Raw genomic sequence first — 21,625 nt, 5'->3', positions numbered from 1 at the left:
TGTAATTTAATTTGACAGAGATAAATTCCATGTATTTTGAGTGTAAAGCTCTCGACATCCTTTGTGAGACCCAAGTGTCTGAAAAGCTACACCACAACCCCTTTCCTGGCTAAAAATCAAGGCTAAAGGATGCCTCAGGCAGTGCCAGCAGAGCCTTAGGAAATGCCATGACAGGGTTCAGGAGAACAAGTATCCAAGCCCCAGTTTCTGGCATCACTCATGTCCTCACTGCATCTTTGCCTGTCAGGCTGAGCATCAGGAGGAAGAGCAATGTGGGGAAAAAGAAATGAAACAGCGCTACACAGGACAGGATCTTGCAGATAACGGGTTGAACATTAGGATGCCACATGACAGCATTGCTCTGGAGTAGCACCCACCTCATCAGCTGGGGTGCAGCTTCAACTCTGGACAACAGGAGCAAGCAGGAGACAGAGCCAAGGGTGTGCTTGAAGGAAGCAGAAGCACAGGGTTGAACTAGACATAAAGAATATTCATTAGGAAACATCAATTAAATGAGATGCTGCACTTGACTGTTCATAATACGGGGGGGGGAATGCCCAGCACAGAAAAGCCCAACACCCCAAAATGCAAGTTCACGTGGCTCTCCAACAACCTCCTTCTTTCTTGTGAGTCGTCCTTCTGTGGCATTCCAAGTCCTCATGATTTACACCCGCACAACCCACACAGGTTTGTCACAAAACACCCCATCACCTGAGTTTTCTACTTCAGGCCTGACATCCCCTGGTCAGCAGTGCTGTCCCCCTCCATTCTGCAACCCTCCAGCCCTGGGGAGGTGGGAAATGACAGTGCATCGGAAAAGCCTGGCACAAAACAGTCATGCAAAGCAGAACTGCATCGGCTCTGGAGCCCAAAGTGGTAAGGGCAGAAAGGCAAACAGAAGGGAATGTAGGCCTCGTTGCTAGATAGATCATTTATTAAAGTGAAATTCAGCATTTTATCTTTGTCAGACAGTACAGAGTTAAAGTCTCATACACAGTGGAAGCAGGATGTTTCCTACACCTCAGAGAAATGAGTTCTACAGTTTTTGCTATAAGTTACTAAGTTGCTTTAACAATACACAGCTATATTACACAGTTAAAAATACAAGGTGTCCAAAACATTTGGCATAAGATCAGCACAACACATGGAGGCCAAGAAACAGAAGAGGGAACACAGTTTTTCTCTCCTGGTAAGCCTGCTGAAAGACTTCAAGCCATTCTGCAAGTTACCTGCTATTCACCTCCCTTGCGCTCTAGCTGTGGAGTAAACCCAGCCCTGTCTGGGCTCAGCTAAGGGGCTCCTGGAGCCTCCTGATGCGCAGGGTGGCTGCAGAGCCGCTTGCAAGGCAAGTTCAGGTTTAAGGCAGGAGCCTCCCCCTTTCCCCACACTTTCTTAAACCATTTAATTCATTCCAAACAGATGTGTTCACCAGCAAGTCCAACCCGCGAGACCAGGGATAGCTGTGAAAAGTGCAAGGAGTATCTTAACATCCCAAACAGTTCATTTGCACTTTGAAAGTGGAACATGAGAACTCCCTGACTTGATAAGCTAGAGATGGTTAAAGGGCAGCAGTGACAAGAGGAGTGAGGCATCAATAACATTCCTTCACCTTTAGGGCTCTTCAGTCAATACTCGGGGCAGTACAAGGGCTCCTTTTGTAGAGGAGGCCCCCTTGTATTACCCACTCGTTTAAACTGTAGAGGCAAAGTGACTCTAGTGCTCTAGGGAAGTGTATGATCTGCAGATTTAAACAAACAGTCCCCCAGCAGACCATTTCTCTCCCCTCCAACTGCAGTTACTGCTGAAGCTCTCCCATTGATATTTACATTTGGCTCAACCAAAAGATGTAAAGTGCGCAGCTCCTCCCTTCTTCCCCTCTCATAAAACATCCATTACAAGAGCTAACACTGAACAAATCCTCCTCCACGTTGCTAACTGTTGTTCAGTCTCTCTGTGGGCCATGTCCTGTTTCATCTCTGTGCCACCATGACCCCTTTGAAAATACACACTCACTGTGGATAATTTTGGCTCTTGTTTTCAAAGCCTCTCTGAATCCAGCTTGCACTTAAAACTAACTTGAAATGCCAGACTTGCTATGTTGTGGTCAAGTCTTGCACACCAGGGCATCTAGTGGTTTACAGCCACATGACTAAGGAAAACCGGGACACCAGAGTACTGGGGACAAGTGGTGCAAACCTGCCCGCTCTGCTTTTCTCAGGCTTGAGCATCTAAAGTGCCTGGCAAAAGAAACATGAACTTTCAATGCCATTGCTTACTTCATGTTGTTATACAATACTCTTCGAGATGCAGAAATTCAGAAACCCTGCATTCTAACACAGCCTCCTTGGATATATTTGCACTTGTCAGCCATCAGATTGCCACTGACTCGAGTCTTTGCATGCTTCCAACTCCCTTGAGTTGAGCTCAAGCCGATAACTACCAGCAATGATTTCTTCTTCTTCCCTTAAAGCGAGCAGAGGGTCAGCATACAGGATGAAATTAACCCCAGAAGAGATGTTTCTGCATTATTTGGATCTCATACTAATGGCTTTGGATCTATTCAGAAGTCTAATGAAGTTAATGCAACTCTTCAATGAGAATTGAATTAGGCAACGTAATAGAATTAGGCTCTAAAACGGCTGGAGAGCTTCAAAGACGATTCCTCTGCCCCAGGGTGAATGTCACCTATGCAGGCTTGTAAGAAATAAGCTTCCACTATTATAAATGGAAGATGACGTCTGGTCATCCTCCATGCCCCCAAGGCTTGTGCTCCATGGTTCAAAGCTAGACAGAATTTAAGGCCCATCTGTGAAAAGCAAAAATGTAAAAGGAAAAAAAAAGAAAACCCAAACTCATCATAACCAGCCAAAGCGATTTGGGTCTTCCACCTTTCCAACAAGTCACGTCTAAAAGTGCTGAGCAAATTGTCCCACCTCATGGCTTCACAAGTGTGAGGTGCCAACACATTTACTTGGAAGTTTAAACCCAAAAAAAAAAAAAAAATAAAGTTGGAAAGTCTTTTGTTGTTTAATTGGCATGCAGCATAAGGAATCAAATACACAGAATGGTTTCATACAGAACGACAATTGCATTGTTACGTTTTCTGGTTATTAGACACTAAATGCTTTTCAAGAATCACAGGCACCCTGAACATGGATATTGCTACTGAATTGATGTGTGATTTCAGTTTATAGCATGGGAGCCATAAAGTGGCTAACCCTTCCAACAAGACATCGGCTTCCTTTTGCTCAAGGCGTTCAGCTCAGTTGAGAACAAGGTAATAAGGCATTTGCAAGGGTTTATAAGGCTGTGGGGTCCGACAGCCAAAGAGTCTTCTGTTTCTTTGGTGTCTTGCCTCCAAGCTTTCCACCTTATAAACAACTGCTAATGGCTGGTAAACATCTCTTCATCATCACACTTCACTAAGGATTTCATTTGTCTTCCCAAAAAAAAAGGTATAATTGCTTTAAGGGTGACCCCACAGGATCACATTTCACATCAATTGACTATTTTAAGGAAAATTAAAAAAAAAGAGTTTCCTGGCTACCACCTCTGCACAAAAGCATTCCAGTGAATACACCTGAACAGATGGAACCTGCCACCATATTCCCTTGAAAAGAATCATTTTGCTGCTGGCTGCTAAAACACCCCAACAGATTTATTTACTCTTAGAAAGAAAAGAAAACAAAATACGACAACAAAAGAAAAAGTAAAGCCCAAACTCTATTTTTTTACAGTTTTGGTCTAGAAGTTACAACGAGGCATAACCCTCTCAACTCAGAGACTCATTTTCCCTTGGTAAGATCCTCTGCTTACACAAGCACTTTGAGGATTACCGTGCAGTCAGAGAACCCTTTTAGCTATCTGTCCTGAATGAGAGAAGCCAGATCACGGTGACTGATGTGGGAATTACTCCACCCTTTCAATAAGGAAAGGACCAGTAATTAGGAACTTCTTAAACATTCATGAAATACTGACACAAGACATTCTCTCCTCATTCCTTGAACCTCTCTCTTGTCTGATGTTCTTAAAATCCATACTGGACCAAACAAGGAAATGCTGAAACAATCACACTCCCCAAAACCTCACAAATGGGACGTGTACCATAACAGAGTATTTCTGCCTATGACACAGGACTGAGACATGTCAAAGTCTGTTGAACATGTTTTTGGAGTATTAGCAAACGCTGCAGAGCTGATGTGAACAGCTTGCTCTAAATTATGACTTGAATTTTAAAGAGACCCTGGGAAAGCTTCAACAAGAGCTTCACCATGTGAACCCTTCATACCTTCCGAAGCAGCACTGAGCTGGGATCATGACGTGTATTTAGCTCTTCAACAAAGCTTCATCCAGTTTTGGAATAGTAAAACCTGCCATTGAGAAAACGTTAGCCAAAGTTCTCTACTGTTCAGTTCGTTGCTTAAGGCTTGTTGAGAATATACTCTCTATGTGGAGTCTTGGCATCTTGTAACAGAATGGAGACATCAAAACAGCAAAAAAAGAGTGGTGCTTTAAATCATGACATCCCCTTGAAGAGATTTGAGGTCACTGGAGAACAGTCAGTCACAACCAACACTTTTATAAGCTCCTTTTGCCAAAATAACCACTGCATTATTTGTAAGGACACCTTGGCTTTAAATAACAAAATCAGAGCGATCTCTTCCTACAGCGCCCAGTTACAGAGCGGCAGCATCTTCCCCTCACACAGCTCTTAGGAAAGCACATGTGATGCTCACACAAGGCAAGTGCTTTGATACTTCTTGCCCCTTGCAAAGACAGATGAAATGCATCATGCTCCACTCGGTTCACTCCCCCAGTTACGGTGCTACACCCATCAGCATTAAGTCTGCTTTTACTAAAGAGAGGCTGCTGAGCCCGCTGGTGCACACAGCAGTTCTGTGACACCTGCTGAAGAGCAGCTTCAGTATAAAAATCACATCACTTGTGACCGATACCTGATCTGACACAGAGATCAAGAGACAGATGTCTCTGTTTCACCTACCATCACTGAGCCTTGAATATAAGAGAAATACGCGTAAGTATTAAAGAATTAAATGAGCTTTTCTACCAACAGGACCAGACCCAGCAGATAAGCTGTATTTGCCTTAATACCACATTGTAAGGAAATGCAGAAGTTTTTAAATGCTTACAGACAATCAATTAGTGAGCTCTGAAATAAAAGAAACTGGAGAAAGAGATTGCAGAGAGTTGTTTGGCATCCATGTCAGAAGGGGGTGGGAGGAGGAGTGGTTAAAGAAAAATAAATCAATTTCGGACTAGTCACGTAGAGTTCACGGGAGCAGATCTGGTGAGCTGGAGCGTCTGTAGAAGTTTGGGACCTGAAGCACTGACTCAAGGCAGCACAGAGCTTGTGTAGGGTGGGAGCAAGCTTCAGGCAAACTTCTGGCCCATGCACCTCGATAATGGATTTAATCTCTGTTGCTGTTCCAGTCCTCGGCCAAGACAAACTGCAATGGTGGCTTGTGATGCAGTCTGAATTCAGTGGGAAAATTCCATCTGTGATCTGAATTGCACTGAGATGCAGATTTCCAGAAATGGTTTAAAACATTGAGTTGACCAACTCCACAGTCCTATGGGTTTACTTGGTTTCTGCATTATCCTCATTTCTCTATTCCAATGTGACTTTGAAATGAGGGGAAGAAGTCTTCAGAAACATGCTGGGCACATGTTTTCAAATACTCCTGATAACAACGTCTATCTCTTTTTCTGTCATCCAGACTTACTGCATTTAAAAAAAAAGAAGAATTTACAATATACTTCAACAGTTTTCATATACCTAAAATGCACAATACCATCTGTTCCTTCAAGGTCTCTCTTATCCCAAGTCTTGTTAATCTTCATTCTAGTTGCTTGCTACCTTCTGATTTCTGGTCCAGCCTGCTCTTGTTGTTCTTCACCATATAGATGAAATATGCAAGTGTCTCTTTCTCATTCACAGGAATATTCCTGAAGTGACGACTGACAGTCTAGAAGGACAACATGGAAAGAGACAGAAATTCCAAAATTAAAAAGTAGAAATAATCAGAACAGGATTTCTCTTCACTTCCCAAAAAACGATTTAATGGCCACTGAGGGTAACATACTTTTAGTCAAACATGCACCAATTCAAACTGTCAGTCCTCGTTTACCTCTCTCTCTCTTTACAGCTGGAATGTGCCTATGAACACAGCAGAGTTTTGCTATGTCAGCAGTATTTGCAGCCAACCTACAAGTGGAATTTGGAAGCCAGAACGTCCTCCTGCCAAAGCAGCATGGCCTCTCCTAAGTGACATTTCGTGCCGAGATTATCTGGGGAGCAAGTTCTCCCTGCGGCTCAGTATTCTAAAGGAGAGTGTCAGAAATACTCCAACACTTTGCTGTGTGAACCAGATGTAGCAAAGTTTTAGAGTCCAAAGGAAAATGCACTGGGTAAGTTTTCACTGAGAGGAACACCAGGGGATTTGCAATGGGAGGGTTAGGATTTGGTTAGGGCTACCCCTTTCTGACACTGGCATAAACCCTGAACCATTAGCTGCTTTTTTCCTCAAAAAATGAACGTAGAAAACATGGAGCTGGATGAGATCTGCTTCTCATATGGAAGAAGCTCTTTTTTTGGTACCCAACACAGCTCCAGAACTGGATTTTGATGCAGGCTGAGCAACAAGTCACTCCAAGAAGATTTATGGAAGTTTGAGTTTTCCTTACGGTGGGGTAGCAGCAGGAGTCTAAGAGCCTCAGGCAGCAGTGATTCAAGCATGGGAGCTGGACGAGGATCCAGCGTAGGGTCAAAGCTGCTCAGACTTCACAGGAAATCTGGGAAGTGTGTGACAACTTTAAGTTAGGCTCCCTTTATTTTCTGCTTGCACAGTAGTTTCATTTTTTTAACTCCTGGGCACATTCATGGTAAATTGCCTAAGTAAGTAGTCCTTCATGGCAGGAGGTAGCTGAGAGACAATGAACTGGTTAGGTAAAACATGACAAATCGGAACTACTACTGAGGACATACACCCACCCTGCTTCACTTAACGTACTCCTACATGCACTACACTACACATTCTCTATATCCTGTATATTCATGCCCTAGTTGACTTTGAAAGAGAGCAAGACGGTATTTTGCTGTCTTTTTTGGTCTGCTGTTTCTTGTCTTTAAAACAAAACAGTTTTGGGCAGTTGTGACAGCCTCAGCTTACAAAATCAACCTTGTTACCATTCAGCAACTGCTACAGATTTTTCAGTTTTACAGTTTAGAGAAGACTTTTCTCACTGAATGCCTTCAGATCAAGTCAGGAAAGCGAGCAGAGCAGATGCACACCAAGTACAACTACCTCAAATAACAGAGAGATACAGAGAGTTCTTTCTTAAGCAGTACCCCATATGGTGAGAAAGCAGCAGTAGAGGCCCTTAAGGAAAGAGCCTTTTATTGACTTAATACAGAATCATCAGACATCAGGACAAGGGAGGAAATAAGGAATCTGAAGTCATGGTCAGGGATTCTGCCTTTAATAATAAGCAGTTCCAACCAGTTCAAGTGCCTGTGAGGAAAGAAAAACTAACAGGGGGTGACTAGCAGTGTGTAAGTCTGAGTTTCAGCTGAACAGCCATCTTCAGCTAACACCCCGGCCACTGGAAACTAGGTTCTGCTTCTGCACCCTAAAGGTAACAGAGTGTGCCTATGAACAAGGAGGGAAAGGAAGCAGAGAACAGCAAGTTACTAAAACATGCTTTCAAGAGCCAGCTTCCACGTCTTCCATGACTGTCTCGGGTGAAAGCAAGCACAGAGCTTTCTGTCGGTGTCATCTCCTGAAACCTTTCACAGAGCACACAGTACGTACTAGTGAGAGAGTCACTACAGTCCACAAAATGAGCGTGTGAGCAGAGGAGATAAAAAGTGTTTTAATAATAAAGATAATACTATCTCTGTCATCACTTACTTCTGCCAGCTGAGCCTTGTTGAGTCCAGGCCTAGTCTGCAACTTATAATGTCTCTTGTAACGTCGCAGGGTGTTCACCTGGAGCTGGAACAAGTCAACCTGGAAGTGATGCAGAGAAGAGGGGATGAGCACCACCTTTTGCTCGTTATCAGGCAGAAATGTTGAGTTACCTAAAAATAACGATTCCTTCCTCAACAGGACTCCTCCCTGCCTGCATTCAGCACCACATCAACTTGCCTTACTGACAAATCTAAGTATATTTTGGATCTGTTAGTGCTGAAGGACCAAAACAGCCTCAGGGAAATAGAAAATTTTGTTCTGGTTCACATGCTGTCAACAGAATTGCTGGCCAATTTCTGCTCTCAATTACACCTCTGCAACCTCCAAGCAGAGGGGAACTTTTTGTTCCCACAAGGTTGAAAAAGCTCACACATGAAATATCAATTTAGCAGGCACTGAACAAATGGCTTGTGACATAAAGCAGAGTACAGAGACAGGGAAGAAATGAAATTCAAATACTTAAATGGGAAGTGCACAGTTTAAAAGCAAAGCTGGGGGAGGCTGCAGGAAGGAAGATGAAAATCATGTGGAAAATGCCATGTTTCAAAGACAAAAGGAATCTCTGCTGAAAACCAAGAAGAAAATGACACTAAAGCTGACACAGTGCAGAGCTCCCTGTTCAGTTAGGTGACGTGTATCCCTCAGTTTTTAACCACCAAATACCCTGCGTGCTCTACAGCACTAACATTTTTAGATGCCAGCTGGGTCTTCATCCTGGCGACTAACATAAAGCCTGTATAGGAAAGGTTTCATGGAGAACCTTTTAGAATGGAAATACAAACAGCTACAACAAAAAGTGAGGTATCCTTAAAAAAAACACACAAACAAAAAGCTTTCTATTCCTTCAACACTCCCACACCGGAGGTGCATGGACAGAGCTTTGCAGCCAAGGCACAGCTCCGATGCAAGATGATTCTCCCCCCTGAAATTAAAATGCTTTTTGCCATTCCAGGTGGCATTTCCAGCAGAGGGCTCTGCTGAGGTGGCCAGAACTCTGAACATCACCTCTGCACAACTTTCTGCAATGTCAGCAGTTCCAGAAACATCACCAAAGCAAATAGAGCACACGGTGGTCCAGAGAAGAGGTTATTCTAGAGTTCTGCAACACAGAGAACCTCCCCCAGGCCTATTTCCTGCAAATAAAGAGGTTGCAGATTATCTGATGGTAGTTTTGAACAGTGCCAAAAATACCATTTATGCAAAGGTCTGGAAAAGCTAAATATCCCTGGATAACAAATACCCAAACATGCAGAGAGTGACCTAGTGAATTCTCTAGTGTATCTGCAAACCGATGCACAGGAAGGTAACAAAGAACCACATCGGGGCCTCAGCCACCAATGAAAATAAGCATTAGTATCAAATACTGTTTTCACAGCTCTGTTTGGAAGCAGGACATACATGAAGCTGTGCAGTTATCTTATTACACCTCTTTTTATAGAAAACTTTCCATGGGCAAAGAACTCACACAGGAATGAAGAAGAAAATTGGGACATTTTGACACATCAGAAAAAAAAGTCTCCCTGAAAAGCGAGAGTAACTCCACAGCAGTTTCAGTGGAGCTGCAATTTAAAATACAAGTATTTTCTGATACATGAAAATATCCAAGTGAAACTTCAACATGCTCAAAAGCAGCCTGCATCCCCTTGGCACCTACTAACCTCCGGGACATCCGTTTCATGCTCAGGAGAGTCACCCCCATCATCACTTGTCTTCCTCTTTCTTTTGTTTCGGACACTCTGGATGAAGTTCTTGTGAAAATCACAAATATACAGATGCCTCACCTAAGAATCAGAAGTGGTGAAAAAGCAATCAAAGCGAGTACTGCAGGAACAGCATTCAGCAGCAGCCACTTCCACAGCAGCATTAGAGGTGACTGGCATGACCGCCTGCCTCATGACGGCAAGGAATTTCTAATCTTAAAGCCCAGGCCTGATATCGTCCTCTTGAGTTCGAGATAATTTACATTACAAAGACAAAAGGCAAGGAAAATGAAGGACTCGAGAGCTCCAGCTGAACATGAACCTCTGCAGATAATACATTTCTTTTTATGGTTGCAATCGTATGTCGGAAATCCCCCCCATAGGTAATTGTCTGGAGGAAGAGCATTTGCTTCAGGACTTACTACCAGGTAACTACCAAGAAAAACATTGTTCTGTTCCATTCTTTCTGAATGTTCTGGTTTGAATACTACAGAAGATTATTAATGCAAGTGGTTTAAAATCTAGACCAAATAGAAGTTGGGTAATTACCTCAATTCAAACAAGCAAACCAAAAGAAAATGTCTCCTACAGCTTATCCTGCCACAGAACCCCCTTTTTAACAAACATTATCTCCCCTTTTTAACAAACATTATCTCACTAAACTTAGCATATAGGAAAAAAAGAACCACAAATGATCAAAATTACTTGCTCAGGCAAAAGACACAGACACCCAACATCCGAAATCACTTTATGCAGCCAGCTTCACACGTTCCCTTCATTTTGAGTTCATTAGTCTGATCTGCTCTTTTTATTTCTAAAGCCTTACATCTGTCAACAAAGAATCATTCCTAAAGTGAATGAAATTACTATTCCACAAGAAAATTCTGCTGAGGACTAGAACGAGGACAAACAATCTGGGTTTTAATAAGACTGTATTTCAAATTGAGTCACTCTCTTCCCATGATGTGATGTATTCAGGCTCTCAGAAAGGGACCCAACCAAGCAGGGAAGCTGCCAAACAGTCCGACACAAAACTTCGCCTTTTGGTTTCTTATTTTAGTAGTTTTAACCTTCAAAGATGAGGTAAGAAAAGCAGAACTCCGTTAACTGAGCCGCTCCTGAGAAATTCCTTCTGTACTCTGTGACAGGCTGCTCTGCTCTACCTATTTCTCTACTTGGCAAGCGACCCGTTTCTATCTTGAGCTGACAGCTGTCACTTAATGTCACTAAGGGGTCAGCAGCAAATCGAGCTGCTCAGTGCCGACCAGCTAACAAGCATGCAGGTGCCCTGGTGAAGAGACAGCACGCCTCACCCTTCCCATTAGATGCGGTAATAACCTGCCTCAGGAGAACAGGAATTCTCCGCTACTGAAGGAATACCGCCAGCGAGCCCGAACTGCAACAGCAACCCATCCCGCTGATTCCACCTAGCTGCAGCGGCGGCTTTCAATACGAAACCGAAATTAAACCAGCGCTATTACCTCTGAAGCAAAGGTCCCTTCGCCCCCCTCCCCCCCCCAACATCATCTGCTTCCCACCGCATGAAAGCTTCCCCCCCAAACACCGTTTTTAGCGCTGCTTCGTTAACCCTCAGGACACAACCAAGGGGAACAGCCGTGACTTTACCCCGGCATGTTCTTCCCGAGCCCCAGCGTGGTAACGATGGGAAACCGCGGTGTAGACGAACCGCCTTTGCCCCGCAGACCATCGCACCCGTGTCCCCACACACGCAGCTCCCGGGGTACAGTGACACCCCCCCCCGCCCCGGGGCCACGGGAGGGCTCCGCTCGCCCTTGTGGGGCAGCAACTTCCCGCCGGCGGCCTCCCCGCAGTGCGGGGCCGGGCCATAAAAACAACAGGGGGTGTCCCCGGGGGTTCGTCCTTGGCCGCAACTCACACTTTTGTCGATGTCCAGCTTCAGCTTCTTCTGCGAGATGCTCTTCTGGATCCTCTTGCTGAAGGACGCGTTGCCGGCGGGGCGCACGCAGCGGTCCCCGTCGTCGATGAGGCAGCAGCTCTGGCCGTAAAAGGGGGCGGCGGGAGGCCCATCCCGGCTGTCCTCCTCGGTGCTGAAACCATTCATCGCCCACCTGCCCGCCCCTCACCCCGCCCGGGGAGCCGACAACCGGGGGGAAACACTCGCTGCTGCCGCCGCCGTCGCCTCGTACCCTCCGGAGAGGCGGGGGGGGGGAACCCCGGCACCCCCGCGGGGGGCCCCCCACTCTTGCAGGGGCCCCCTCAAGGGGGGACCCCCCTGAGCGCCGGCAGGAGGCGCCGCGCCGCCGGCAGCGGAGGGCAGGGCGCGGGAGGGCCCCTCAGCGGAGGCCGCGCCGGGCCCCCCAAGCGCCGCGGCCCGCGGGGACCCCGCTCGCACTCACTCACTCACTCACACACACACACAAAACCGCCTCCCCGGCAGCGGAAGTCCCGCCCCCCGCGCCTGCAGGAGGGGCGCTGGTTGGGCGGTGCTGCCCGAGGGGCGGGGCGTACACACGCCGCTCCGCGCTCCTATTGGTGAGAGGCACCGCCTGTCTCGCCGCCACAGCGCAGCCCCGGCCCGCCTCCCCTGGAGCACGGCAGCCGGAAGGTCGGCGGGAGAGCAGGGGGGGAGTGCGGCGTTGCCGGGGCACCGCGGTGACACCCGGCCCCGGCCCGCCTCACCGGGGAGCAGCTCCATAGGGACCCGCCGCGCAGCCGGACCGCCCCGCCCGAGCAACGACTCGGCCCCGCTACCTCGGACCGGCGTGCTCGGCAAGCGGCGGCTCTCGGCTGCGGTCACCGCATGGCACGTAGGTAGGAGAGCTGAAATAGCGGATCTGGTTTTCCTAAGGCAGGGATAAGGGAAAAGTTGGAGCTGGAAAAACGTTTGCAGAGGTGAAGCTCTGCGTTTGTGTCACCTTCAGGGGGAAAAAAACCCAAAACGAACAAAAACCAACCCTATAAAAAGGGGCAAGAAGGGAGCAGGGAAGAAATTCCTATTGATCCGTGGGGAAAAGATGCTGGTTCTGGAAGCGCGGTGACCTCTCTAATGCAGACAGCGTATGCTGCTGTCAGAGCTGCGTGAGCAGCTGTAAATGGAAAGGGATTTCATGTTCCTGAATAGAGGAGTTTACGTACAAACAGGAAAAAAAGGTTCTATAGACTAAAATAGCTTCAAAGTCTGAAAGCCTGGATGCGGAACAACGTGCGTTAGCATGGGATGAACCGTGCTAAGTCACACACACAGAATAGCTTTGGAAGAGACTCCTCCAGCCCTCGGCTGATCCCGCTCCATGCAACAGAGATCTCAGAGCTCTGCCTGGTCCCTGCAAAGAGACTGAAACACCAAAATCCCTATTACCGAGGCAGCCCTTGCAACACCAAACACAGAACAAACATGGAGAGTCAGGGACAGTTCTGCCTCTTGCCTCACATTTACTGCTGGTGCCTTCAGGCAATTACTTTCTGTTTGGCCCTGGGACATGGAAAGAACCACAATGCATGTTCCTGGGGACACCACAGCCGTGAGCCGGCCGCTCCAGTGGGAATGAGGTGGAAACAAGTTACCCACAGACCAAGAAGCAGTTAGCGAACAGCAAAGAGATTAAAAAAAACAAGATGCCAACACTTAAAACAGCTGCTGGCCACATTACCTGGGATTTGCCTGTCTCAACACCCTCCTGGCAAAACGCACACAGATAGTCCCTTGGTTTTGGGAAAGGGAAAACACCAGAAGGCTGACAGTGATCTCGGAGCTCCCACTCACAAGCTTTCAAGGCTTGTCTTTGTGTTGAGTAGAAACAACGTGATGCAGTGACCACAACCCCCATTCCCCATCTCTCTGCAGCACTGGGGGGAGGTGGTGGAGAAAATTGGGGGCGAAATTAAACCCAGGAAGAATGGAGGGTTGGGGGAAGGTGGGTTAAGATTTGGGTTTATTTCTCCTTATCCCACTGATTTCATTGGTAATAAATGAAGCTGATTTCCCCAAGTCAAGTCTGTGATGGAAGCTGGTGAGTGACCTCTCCCTGTCCTTGACTCTATTTTTTCTCCCCTGTCCAGATGAGGAGCTAGAGCAGCTTTGGTGGGCACTTGGTGTCCAGCCAGGGTTAACCCACCACAATCTTATCACAACTAAGACTCAAACAACGGGCTGAGGAGATCTTACAGAAGGACCCTCCTGCCATTCGGGAAGCTGACAGCACAGACTGCAGGGACAGATGATAACAGCAGCCAGTAGATAAAAGGAACATGCTCATAACATGCAGGACTTGTCCTGTCCCCATGAGGAGATTCTGCAGGTGCTCCCTGGGCTATTCTGTGGGAAGCTGGGAGCAGCTGGAACCACTGGCACTACCAGGTTGTATTTCATCTTGAGCTGCAACCTCTCAGCCTATGCGGATGAGAAGACTTTAAGTCGTTTTGCAATGCCCAAAGGCAAACCCCTGCTTTTGTCACTGTTTGCTAATTCAGTGCTGAGAACCCCCAGCTCCAGCTAACACAATGACACCTTGTTCAGTCTTTCAAAAAGAAAAAGCAAGGTGCATGGAGGTGTTTGTGTAATTGCACTTTATTTCAGCACATTTGTCCTCGTGGGAAAACCTTAAGATTTCAGAGTCTGCTAGTCCAGAACTAGCTTGCTGTGAAATAAACAGCATCATAGAGGCAATCTTTATTAGGTATCTATCACTAATGCCATCCAATAATTCCTGGTGGGAGCTGCAATGAAGTGAGAAACAGTGTTTCATAAACCCATCATCACCCAGGCAGCTTTAATGCCCTGGAAGCAGTAATGTCCTGCCCAGCCGAGGCAGCCCCCTAAGCAAAGGAGGGGAGCCTGCACAGGCCTTTAAATCTTAGCTGGAGCAGCACTACCCTCTAAAGACAGGTCTGCAGTGTAGCTGTCACTTGGAACTTAGTGGTTTAATGGAGCTATTTGGGGTTCCGGGGACAGAAATGACACCCCCCAGAAGGTCTTTGCTGACAAAATGTCCTTTTGTATTGTTTTTATACACCCAGCCTCACACACTCTGCAGTGTCTTTCTAGGGTGGCACACACTGAACCTGCTAAAACACACCATTACGGCTTTTGGCACACCCTCCCACTGGGAAATGGTCCTGTGGCCACGAATCACAGCAGTGTCTTCCCTTGGGACCATACGTTATCATAGAATCAACCAGGTTGGAAAAGACCTTTAAGATCATGAAGTCCAAGCTTGCAGCTGACTGCTGCTCCCCCCACAAAGAGCTTTCCCTTCCCTTGCTTTCCCTTCCCTTCCCACCTGCTGATTTTCCCACATGCACATTTTTCCACGTGTTATTGTTTGTCCTCTTATTTCACAGTTTTTCACCCCATCGATTTAAGTGAGAAGCACCAGGAAGGCCACAGCAGGTACAGTGACAGCAGAAACTGCTGAGAGTCCCAACAGGAGCACGGGTAGGACCATGAGCAGTCCGTAAACCCACCTGAACCACAGCTCTCCCTGTGTGGAAGATTAGAACACAAAGAGGGCAGTGAGTGGTTCAAAACCCTCCCCTGCAAACCGAGGGGTAGGACAGATCTGCAGCAGTTGCTCTGAGGCAGATGCCATGAGAAAGGAGGGTGACAGCTTTACCCCAGACCGCAGGAACAGGTAGTTCAGACAAGACACACGTGTAAGCTGAGGTCATTTTATCATCTTATGCTCATGGCCATGTATCTCAGCAGTAAACACACAAACTGCCTTTGAGAAAAGCTTCCTGTGCTGCTTTGCACACGTGGGTGATGGCAGGCTATGGGCAGGGAACATCCCTGGCGTGGGGGCTGCTGCCTGGGTGTCACTTCACTGCGAGCTGAGGCTCTGGAGAGGACAGCAAAGCGTCACCGGCCAGGCATGGCAGTGCTTGGTTGGAGGACAAGACTGCCCGAGTCCCTTGCCTGGAGTACTCACCCACATGGGGCAGCCGCCAACTACACTCAAACCTGCTCCCTATGGAAAACCAGCCGTGGCTTTGACCACGAGGCACTCACCGCAGCAGGTGATGCTCCAGCACTGCGTCATCTGCAACTGCATCAACCTAGGGGATTTTTACTTTCTTAGTTGCTAACTAAAACTTCTAATCACTGGTTTAGTTACTAAGAAACATTCACATTGCAATAAATGGCTTTCCTCCTCCTTCCTTTGGCTGAGTTTCCTCTGCTCCTCTGTGCCCTACCAACAAGGACTGTCCATGGCCATCGTCCATTGGGGGTGTCCTACCTCAGCACAAGTCACCCACCATGGCCATAGTCCCCCTGAGACTGCGCCCTTGGGCACGGAGCATTTCCTTACGCAAACATATCTCCGTCCGAATCTCCTCCAGCCTTGTCCACATCTGACATTTCTCCTCACGTGTCTCCTCCCCTCACGGCTGTGGCTCTTTAAACTTGTCTGAGTTGAAATGCTGGAGGGTCTGGCGATGGGCTGGAGCTTTGGGGCAGCATGGATTGATCCTGATGGCCTTGGAGCCAGAGGGAAGCAGCTGTGAGGGACAGACAGAGAAGTGCCCACAAGCATCTCTGCAGCCCCAGCTGCCTCAATCTGCCTTGTCTGCTCAACACAGCGCTTGGGCATGACCACAGTAAACCCTGCACAGTAAATACCTGATGCAAAGGGCAGCCGGGAAGGATGCTTCCCGGGGGGATGAAGGAGAATAGTCCCTTATGTAGCAGGAAGCCTGTGCTGGGGAAACACCAGACCAGGGTAACTGAGCTTATTGTCCTAAGAAGCAGAGAGAAGGGAAATCAATCCCTGGAGCAAACCAGGCAGGGACAGTCATTTCTGCACACACAGTGTTCAGAAAACACATTAAAAATTTATTTTAAATATATTATAAAAGGAAGTCCATTCAACTTTAAAAACACTAGGCATTCTATCAATGATTCCCAGTTTATGAAAGCTACTACATTAAAGTGCTACAAGTCCTTTACCACCCCCAGATATTAGGCTGTTTGTCCTAATATGCACAAAATAAATATACACTGATTCAAGAGGCACCATCCAGTTTTACAGATAAAACGCATGCAGTACAAGGAATAGACAAACCTATCACCGAGATCCTGGAGAATGCATTTTGAAACCAATTCCCTTCTCCACCCTAGAGGCTACAGCTATTTGTTATTGGTATCACAATGTTTTAGTCTATTAGTTTGATCAGTTTTTATCTTGTTTTGTGGTTGAAGTTCACATTTGCTTGCTCACTAATTTGGATTAGGATTTTAGAGTTGGACTAGTAGATTTAAGGCCACGTAGATCCAGTGGCTTTATAATGCCTTTGGGACTGTTTGTGATTTCTGATTTGGATACTCAGAAAATAAAATGCAGGATCTTGCATGCTGGTGAAATGCATGAGCCTTCACCATGAGGTGAAACATCCAACAGCTAACCAAGACGTCCCCTGGTTTAGCTTTAGTTGTTACAGCGTACCAAGAAGAAGCTGCCATCCTTTCCAAGTCTTTCTACTAGGAGTGACATCCCCCTTCCCCGAGTCATTACTGGTATTGATTTAACAAAGGAAACCCCAGAGCTTCAGAATTACTGTCGTTCACACAGATCTTGCACTTTCAAGTTGGACATACTAGAAAACACACACAAACACAAACACTGCACGAGTCAAGCTTTCTCTGACATCCTTATCTCCCAACCTCTTCCTCTCTCCTTTCTTGTCCAGCAAGGCACTAGGAAATGGTTCAAGTTTAAGCATTTGCTGTACATTTACATTTTAAAAGGCACATCTTTATTTTAATGATGCTGAATTCCCCTTTCAGTAAGGCTCACACGTTCTTCTATTATGGTGTGGAAAAGAAAGTTAATTTCCCAGGCATGAAAAAAGCCACCTTGCACACATCAGAGCCCCAAACCTATTACTCTATCTGTAGGCCTGAGAGATTAGCACCAGTATTAAATCAACAACAGCTTCAAGAGCAAATCGAAGTATTATCATGCAACATAACACACCTCCAGGGATCCCCCTGTTGTCTGGGATTCTGATACTTAAAAGCAGCAGAATTTATGCAGCCATGGGGAGAGTTTGAATACTTTTGGGGGGAAAGATATGAAAACATTTATTTTGCATATTTAATCTCCAGTCTTGACTTGCATGCAGATGTGAAGATTGGCTTATGTGTTCATGCTTTAGCAATTCTGCTTACAAATAACCAAAAGTAATTGGAATAATTAACCAGTAAAGGCTCAATTAAAGATGTAGATGATGAAATACAGCCTCTATTTCTCAATCAGTGGATGGTTGGTTAAATTAAGTCTTCTTATTAGTCAGCGAAGCCTCTAGGGTATTGAAAAGTATAATTAATGTAAATAAATTAATAGCTCAAAGCCCAGTGAGCCAGTCAGAATTTGCGAGGCACTGCTCACACTCAGATCCCAAACCGTCAGAGAACAGATCAGATGAACCGTACTGAGAAGGACCCAGGAGGGCCACTCTCACAGAAGCTCCTGTTTCCACGTCCTGGTGGTTGGTTTTGACAACAGGAATTGCCTCAACAATTATCTAATCTTTCAGTGCCAACTGCTAAGAGCTTTCCTTTCCCTCCAAATTAAGACCACTAAGTGGTAAAAGACCTGTTCCTTACCACAGCTCTCTGAAGCAAGCACCCAGCAAGCCAAGCAGCGAGGACTCTCTGCACCAGGTGAGCCCAAGTACAAAGCAAGCCATGCATTTCCCAAACGGAAGCTAATCCTCTCATTAGGAAACTAAGACACACACAGTTGCAAGCTGCAAGCAGAATGACCTACAGTCCATTCCTATAATCTGCTGATTGTGTCCCACTTGTAAAAAACTAGCACTGGACAGCTTCTTGTTCCACAGGTATTCAAACATTCATAAAGACATCTAGTCAGGCCATCTAGTGATCCATAGTCAGCACTAGCAGACTAATGAGACCATTAATAACTTAAGGAAAGCAACAATCAGACACAAAGCACTGGGAAGTGGCTCTGTCTCCCACAGAAATGAAAAGGGATCCTAATAACAGACATATTGTAGTTACTGAGAACACAAGATGTCAACTCTGTTTGATGCTGGTCTCACTTCCATAGCAATACTGCTGTACAACTGTCACAAGGAAAGCCTAGAGCCTTTTTTCACTCCAAAAACATTAGACACCAATGCATTTGGCAAGCCTGGTCCCCGCTGTAATGCAGTGCCCATGTTCCCCTTGCTTCATGAGTGCATGTACCAAGTCGGCACGGGGCCTCAGCTGTGAGGATGAGAGAGGTGGGAATGATTTTGAGCCTCACAGTCAACACATCAGGCTTGAGAAGCAGATAGTTGTGTCCTAGTTTGCTCCCAGTTGACAGACGCGGCACTACATGGCCTCAAAGACATCTGAAACGTGGGCAATGGTCCTACAATTGGCAACATCAGAAAGGGCTTCTTTCTTCTGGAGCTCTGCAGAGGGAGCCAGCCTGCTTGTTTCTTGACACTAGGCAGAAATCTCTTTGCCTTCACATGAGAAAGACACCCCTCCTGGGATGAGATTATTCTGGTTCAGTGTCTGGCACATCCTGCAGCCAAACCAGAAGGGTAACACCTTGCACAGCTAACTGGAGGTTAGGGTACCAGTGAAACGGGCACATCAATCCCACATCTCTGCTTAAGCAAACAGATTTCCAGCCACAGTAAACTGTACAGTGCTGTGGATGCTAGGAAAAGAGGAGAGATTAATAGCACAAGCCTAGAACACTAGCGACCACAGGACTCACCACTGCAACAAACCGCACACTGATGAACAAATGGATAAAGACCAACAGCTAATTTCAGCCCTGACTTAATTATCCTGAACTAATCTGCTCACACCAACTGTGAATTAAGTTAGCTTTCAAACCTCTAAAGGAAAAATGGAAGTTGCCTTCATGTAATAGATTAAACTCTGAAAAACTCTAGAGGTGTCCATGCTAAAAAGATTCTGAATAAGAGGCAAATTTGGAACCTGATATCCAAAGGCTCTTAGCAAAAATCTTCACCTGTAAGAACTGTGCTTACTTCAAACCCCTCTGCTGCTCATCTTTCACCTTGAAGATTCAACAGTGAGTGACAAACTGACTGCAAAGTGAATGGACCAGAAAGCCAGATTCCTCATCGCTAATAACTACAGTGCTATTCCCAACACCTGGCTGCACTTCCACTAGAGCTCATTCTTTTATCAGAGCTGCGATGTGGAAAGTGATAATATTCACCTGTTTGAAATATATTTTGGTTTAGGGCAAGGAAAAAAAAATTAATTTTATATTTTGATGGCCCTTTCTTTTGATGGGAGGATTAAATCTTCAAGATTTTACTTACATGGACTTTGGAAGATAAAGCACCTCTGTGGGAATGCTTCAGTGGGTGGTATAGAATCAACTAGGTTGGAAAAGACCTTTAAGATCATCAAATCCCCAGGACTGCCAAGCTCACCACTAAACCATGTCACTAAGGGCAAACTGATCTCCCCTCAAGATCTCCCCTTACGGCTGCCCCTCATGATCTCCACCCACAGCCACCCCTCATCTACCCCCCATAGCAGCCCACACTGTATAGCTGCTGCCCCTACCTCCCATGGCCACTCTTATGTCCCATGGCTGCCCCTGCTCTCCCCTCATGACTGCCCCTCAACCCTCATAGTGACCCCTCACATCCCATGGCTTCCCTTGCTCTCAACTCATGATCTCCCCTCATGGCCACCCCTCCTGTCCCCTCATGATCTTCCCTCATGGCCTCCCTTATAGCAGCTACAAAGAGTCCTGGAGGGTCCTGGATAACAAAATCATTTAACACCAGACCCAGGTAGGAAATAAAACAAACAAAAAGCAATCTGAATCGCATTCAGACTCCTCTAAAAACAGAGTTTCAGTTCAATCCCAGCACAGAAGTGGCTCTGGCAAAGCCTTTAACATTCCACCATCCCCAGAAGAGAAGGATGCAGCATCTTCACAATAAAGCCTGGCCTGCTAGTTAACCTTCTCCTGAGAGTCTCCCTTTTACCTTCATTCACTGTTTAAAAAAAAGTACTCTTAAAAAAAGTTTTTGTAACCCTCCCCAGTAAAAACTATAATTGTAAAATATATATATATGTATTTTCTCAGTCTCTTAAAGATCAAGATTTCTGTTAAATTTTTCCAAGATGGTTGAGTTTGTATGTTCAAATATCCACTGCTGTGTTGGAGATGAGGGATTGCAGCTATTCATAAAGATCTTTCGGTCACTCTCACTGCAGTCCATACAGCTGCTGCTTACTGGATGGTAGAGGGTCTTGTCCTGGAAAGGAGAAATCTGATGTGAGCTTGCTGAGCAGAGAAGCAAAGCTGTTTTAAAACCAACACAACGAAACCCAAGGCAAGCTATTTTGTCACTTGGATGTACCTGAACAAGTTGTTCCACACTGAATTGGTTGGCAAGTGTCAAGGTCCATTCCCACCCCTTGCAACAGCATTCAGCCCATCTCACACCTCCACTGGGAAGGTCTAAAGCTCTGTCTGAAACCAGGTTCTCCAGGCTCCAGTGCAGTCACTGCTGCAGTTGCTCCTGACACTGTGCGTATAGATTACTAGGACAGGGCATTTAGTCAAGAATTTCCTTACCTGTTGCCCACAAAAGTGCTTCTTAATAGGAGGATGAATAAATCCTTATCTACTTTCGCATGACCTTCTAGTATTCAGAACAAACCAATAAGCACAGCACACCTCTTGGCAAACGGGTTTTGCAAGGGTATTGCATCACCTTACTGCCAGCCACGGACAGGACTGCAAGGAGAGCGTCCTACTTTGCAAGCCCTACAGAAGCAATCCTCACCGTTTCTAATCAGTGGAACAGGGGAGCCACCTCTTTCTAAGCAAGGATAGTTAATGGCACAATTACAACAGATTGTGTCTTCTCGCAGCTACACGAAGAGAAGGAATAAAACATGAGCGGTGACATTTTAAGGAAACTTCAGTGCCT

The 21,625-nt window shown here is 46.2% G+C and overlaps 2 protein-coding genes across 3 annotated transcripts in view; both read right to left on the bottom strand.

Annotated features, from left to right (window-relative positions):
• Nucleotides 1-916: 916 nt before the first annotated feature.
• SAP30L (SAP30 like) lies at nt 917-11,957 on the bottom strand. 2 transcript variants are annotated; one of them, XM_030504588.1, is made up of 4 exons: nt 11,589-11,957; nt 9,650-9,772; nt 7,932-8,030; nt 917-5,987 (listed from the first exon to the last, which is right to left on the bottom strand). In XM_030504588.1, the coding sequence occupies exons 1-4, from the start codon at nt 11,772-11,774 to the stop codon at nt 5,859-5,861; spliced, it is 537 nt and encodes a 178-aa protein (XP_030360448.1). In that variant the 5' UTR covers nt 11,775-11,957; the 3' UTR covers nt 917-5,858. The 2 variants fall into 2 exon arrangements, with proteins under 2 accessions (XP_030360448.1, XP_030360449.1); XM_030504589.1 differs by lacking the exon at nt 917-5,987 and adding an exon at nt 6,822-6,944.
• A 4,527-nt stretch (nt 11,958-16,484) lies between these two features.
• The window catches only part of GALNT10 (polypeptide N-acetylgalactosaminyltransferase 10), an 83,029-nt gene continuing 77,888 nt past the window's right edge, over nt 16,485-21,625 (bottom strand). Inside the window, exon 12 of the mRNA XM_030504654.1 lies at nt 16,485-20,944. Within this exon, the coding sequence (XP_030360514.1) occupies nt 20,777-20,944 (168 nt within the window). The 3' untranslated portion in view covers nt 16,485-20,776. The remainder of the gene's footprint in view (nt 20,945-21,625) is intronic.

This window comes from Strigops habroptila, chromosome 12 (assembly GCF_004027225.2).
Source record: "Strigops habroptila isolate Jane chromosome 12, bStrHab1.2.pri, whole genome shotgun sequence".
In the NCBI taxonomy this organism is placed as follows: Eukaryota; Metazoa; Chordata; class Aves; order Psittaciformes; family Psittacidae; genus Strigops; species Strigops habroptila.
The sequence above is the reverse complement of the archived record's forward strand: the minus strand, read 5'-3'. Positions and strand labels throughout refer to the sequence as shown.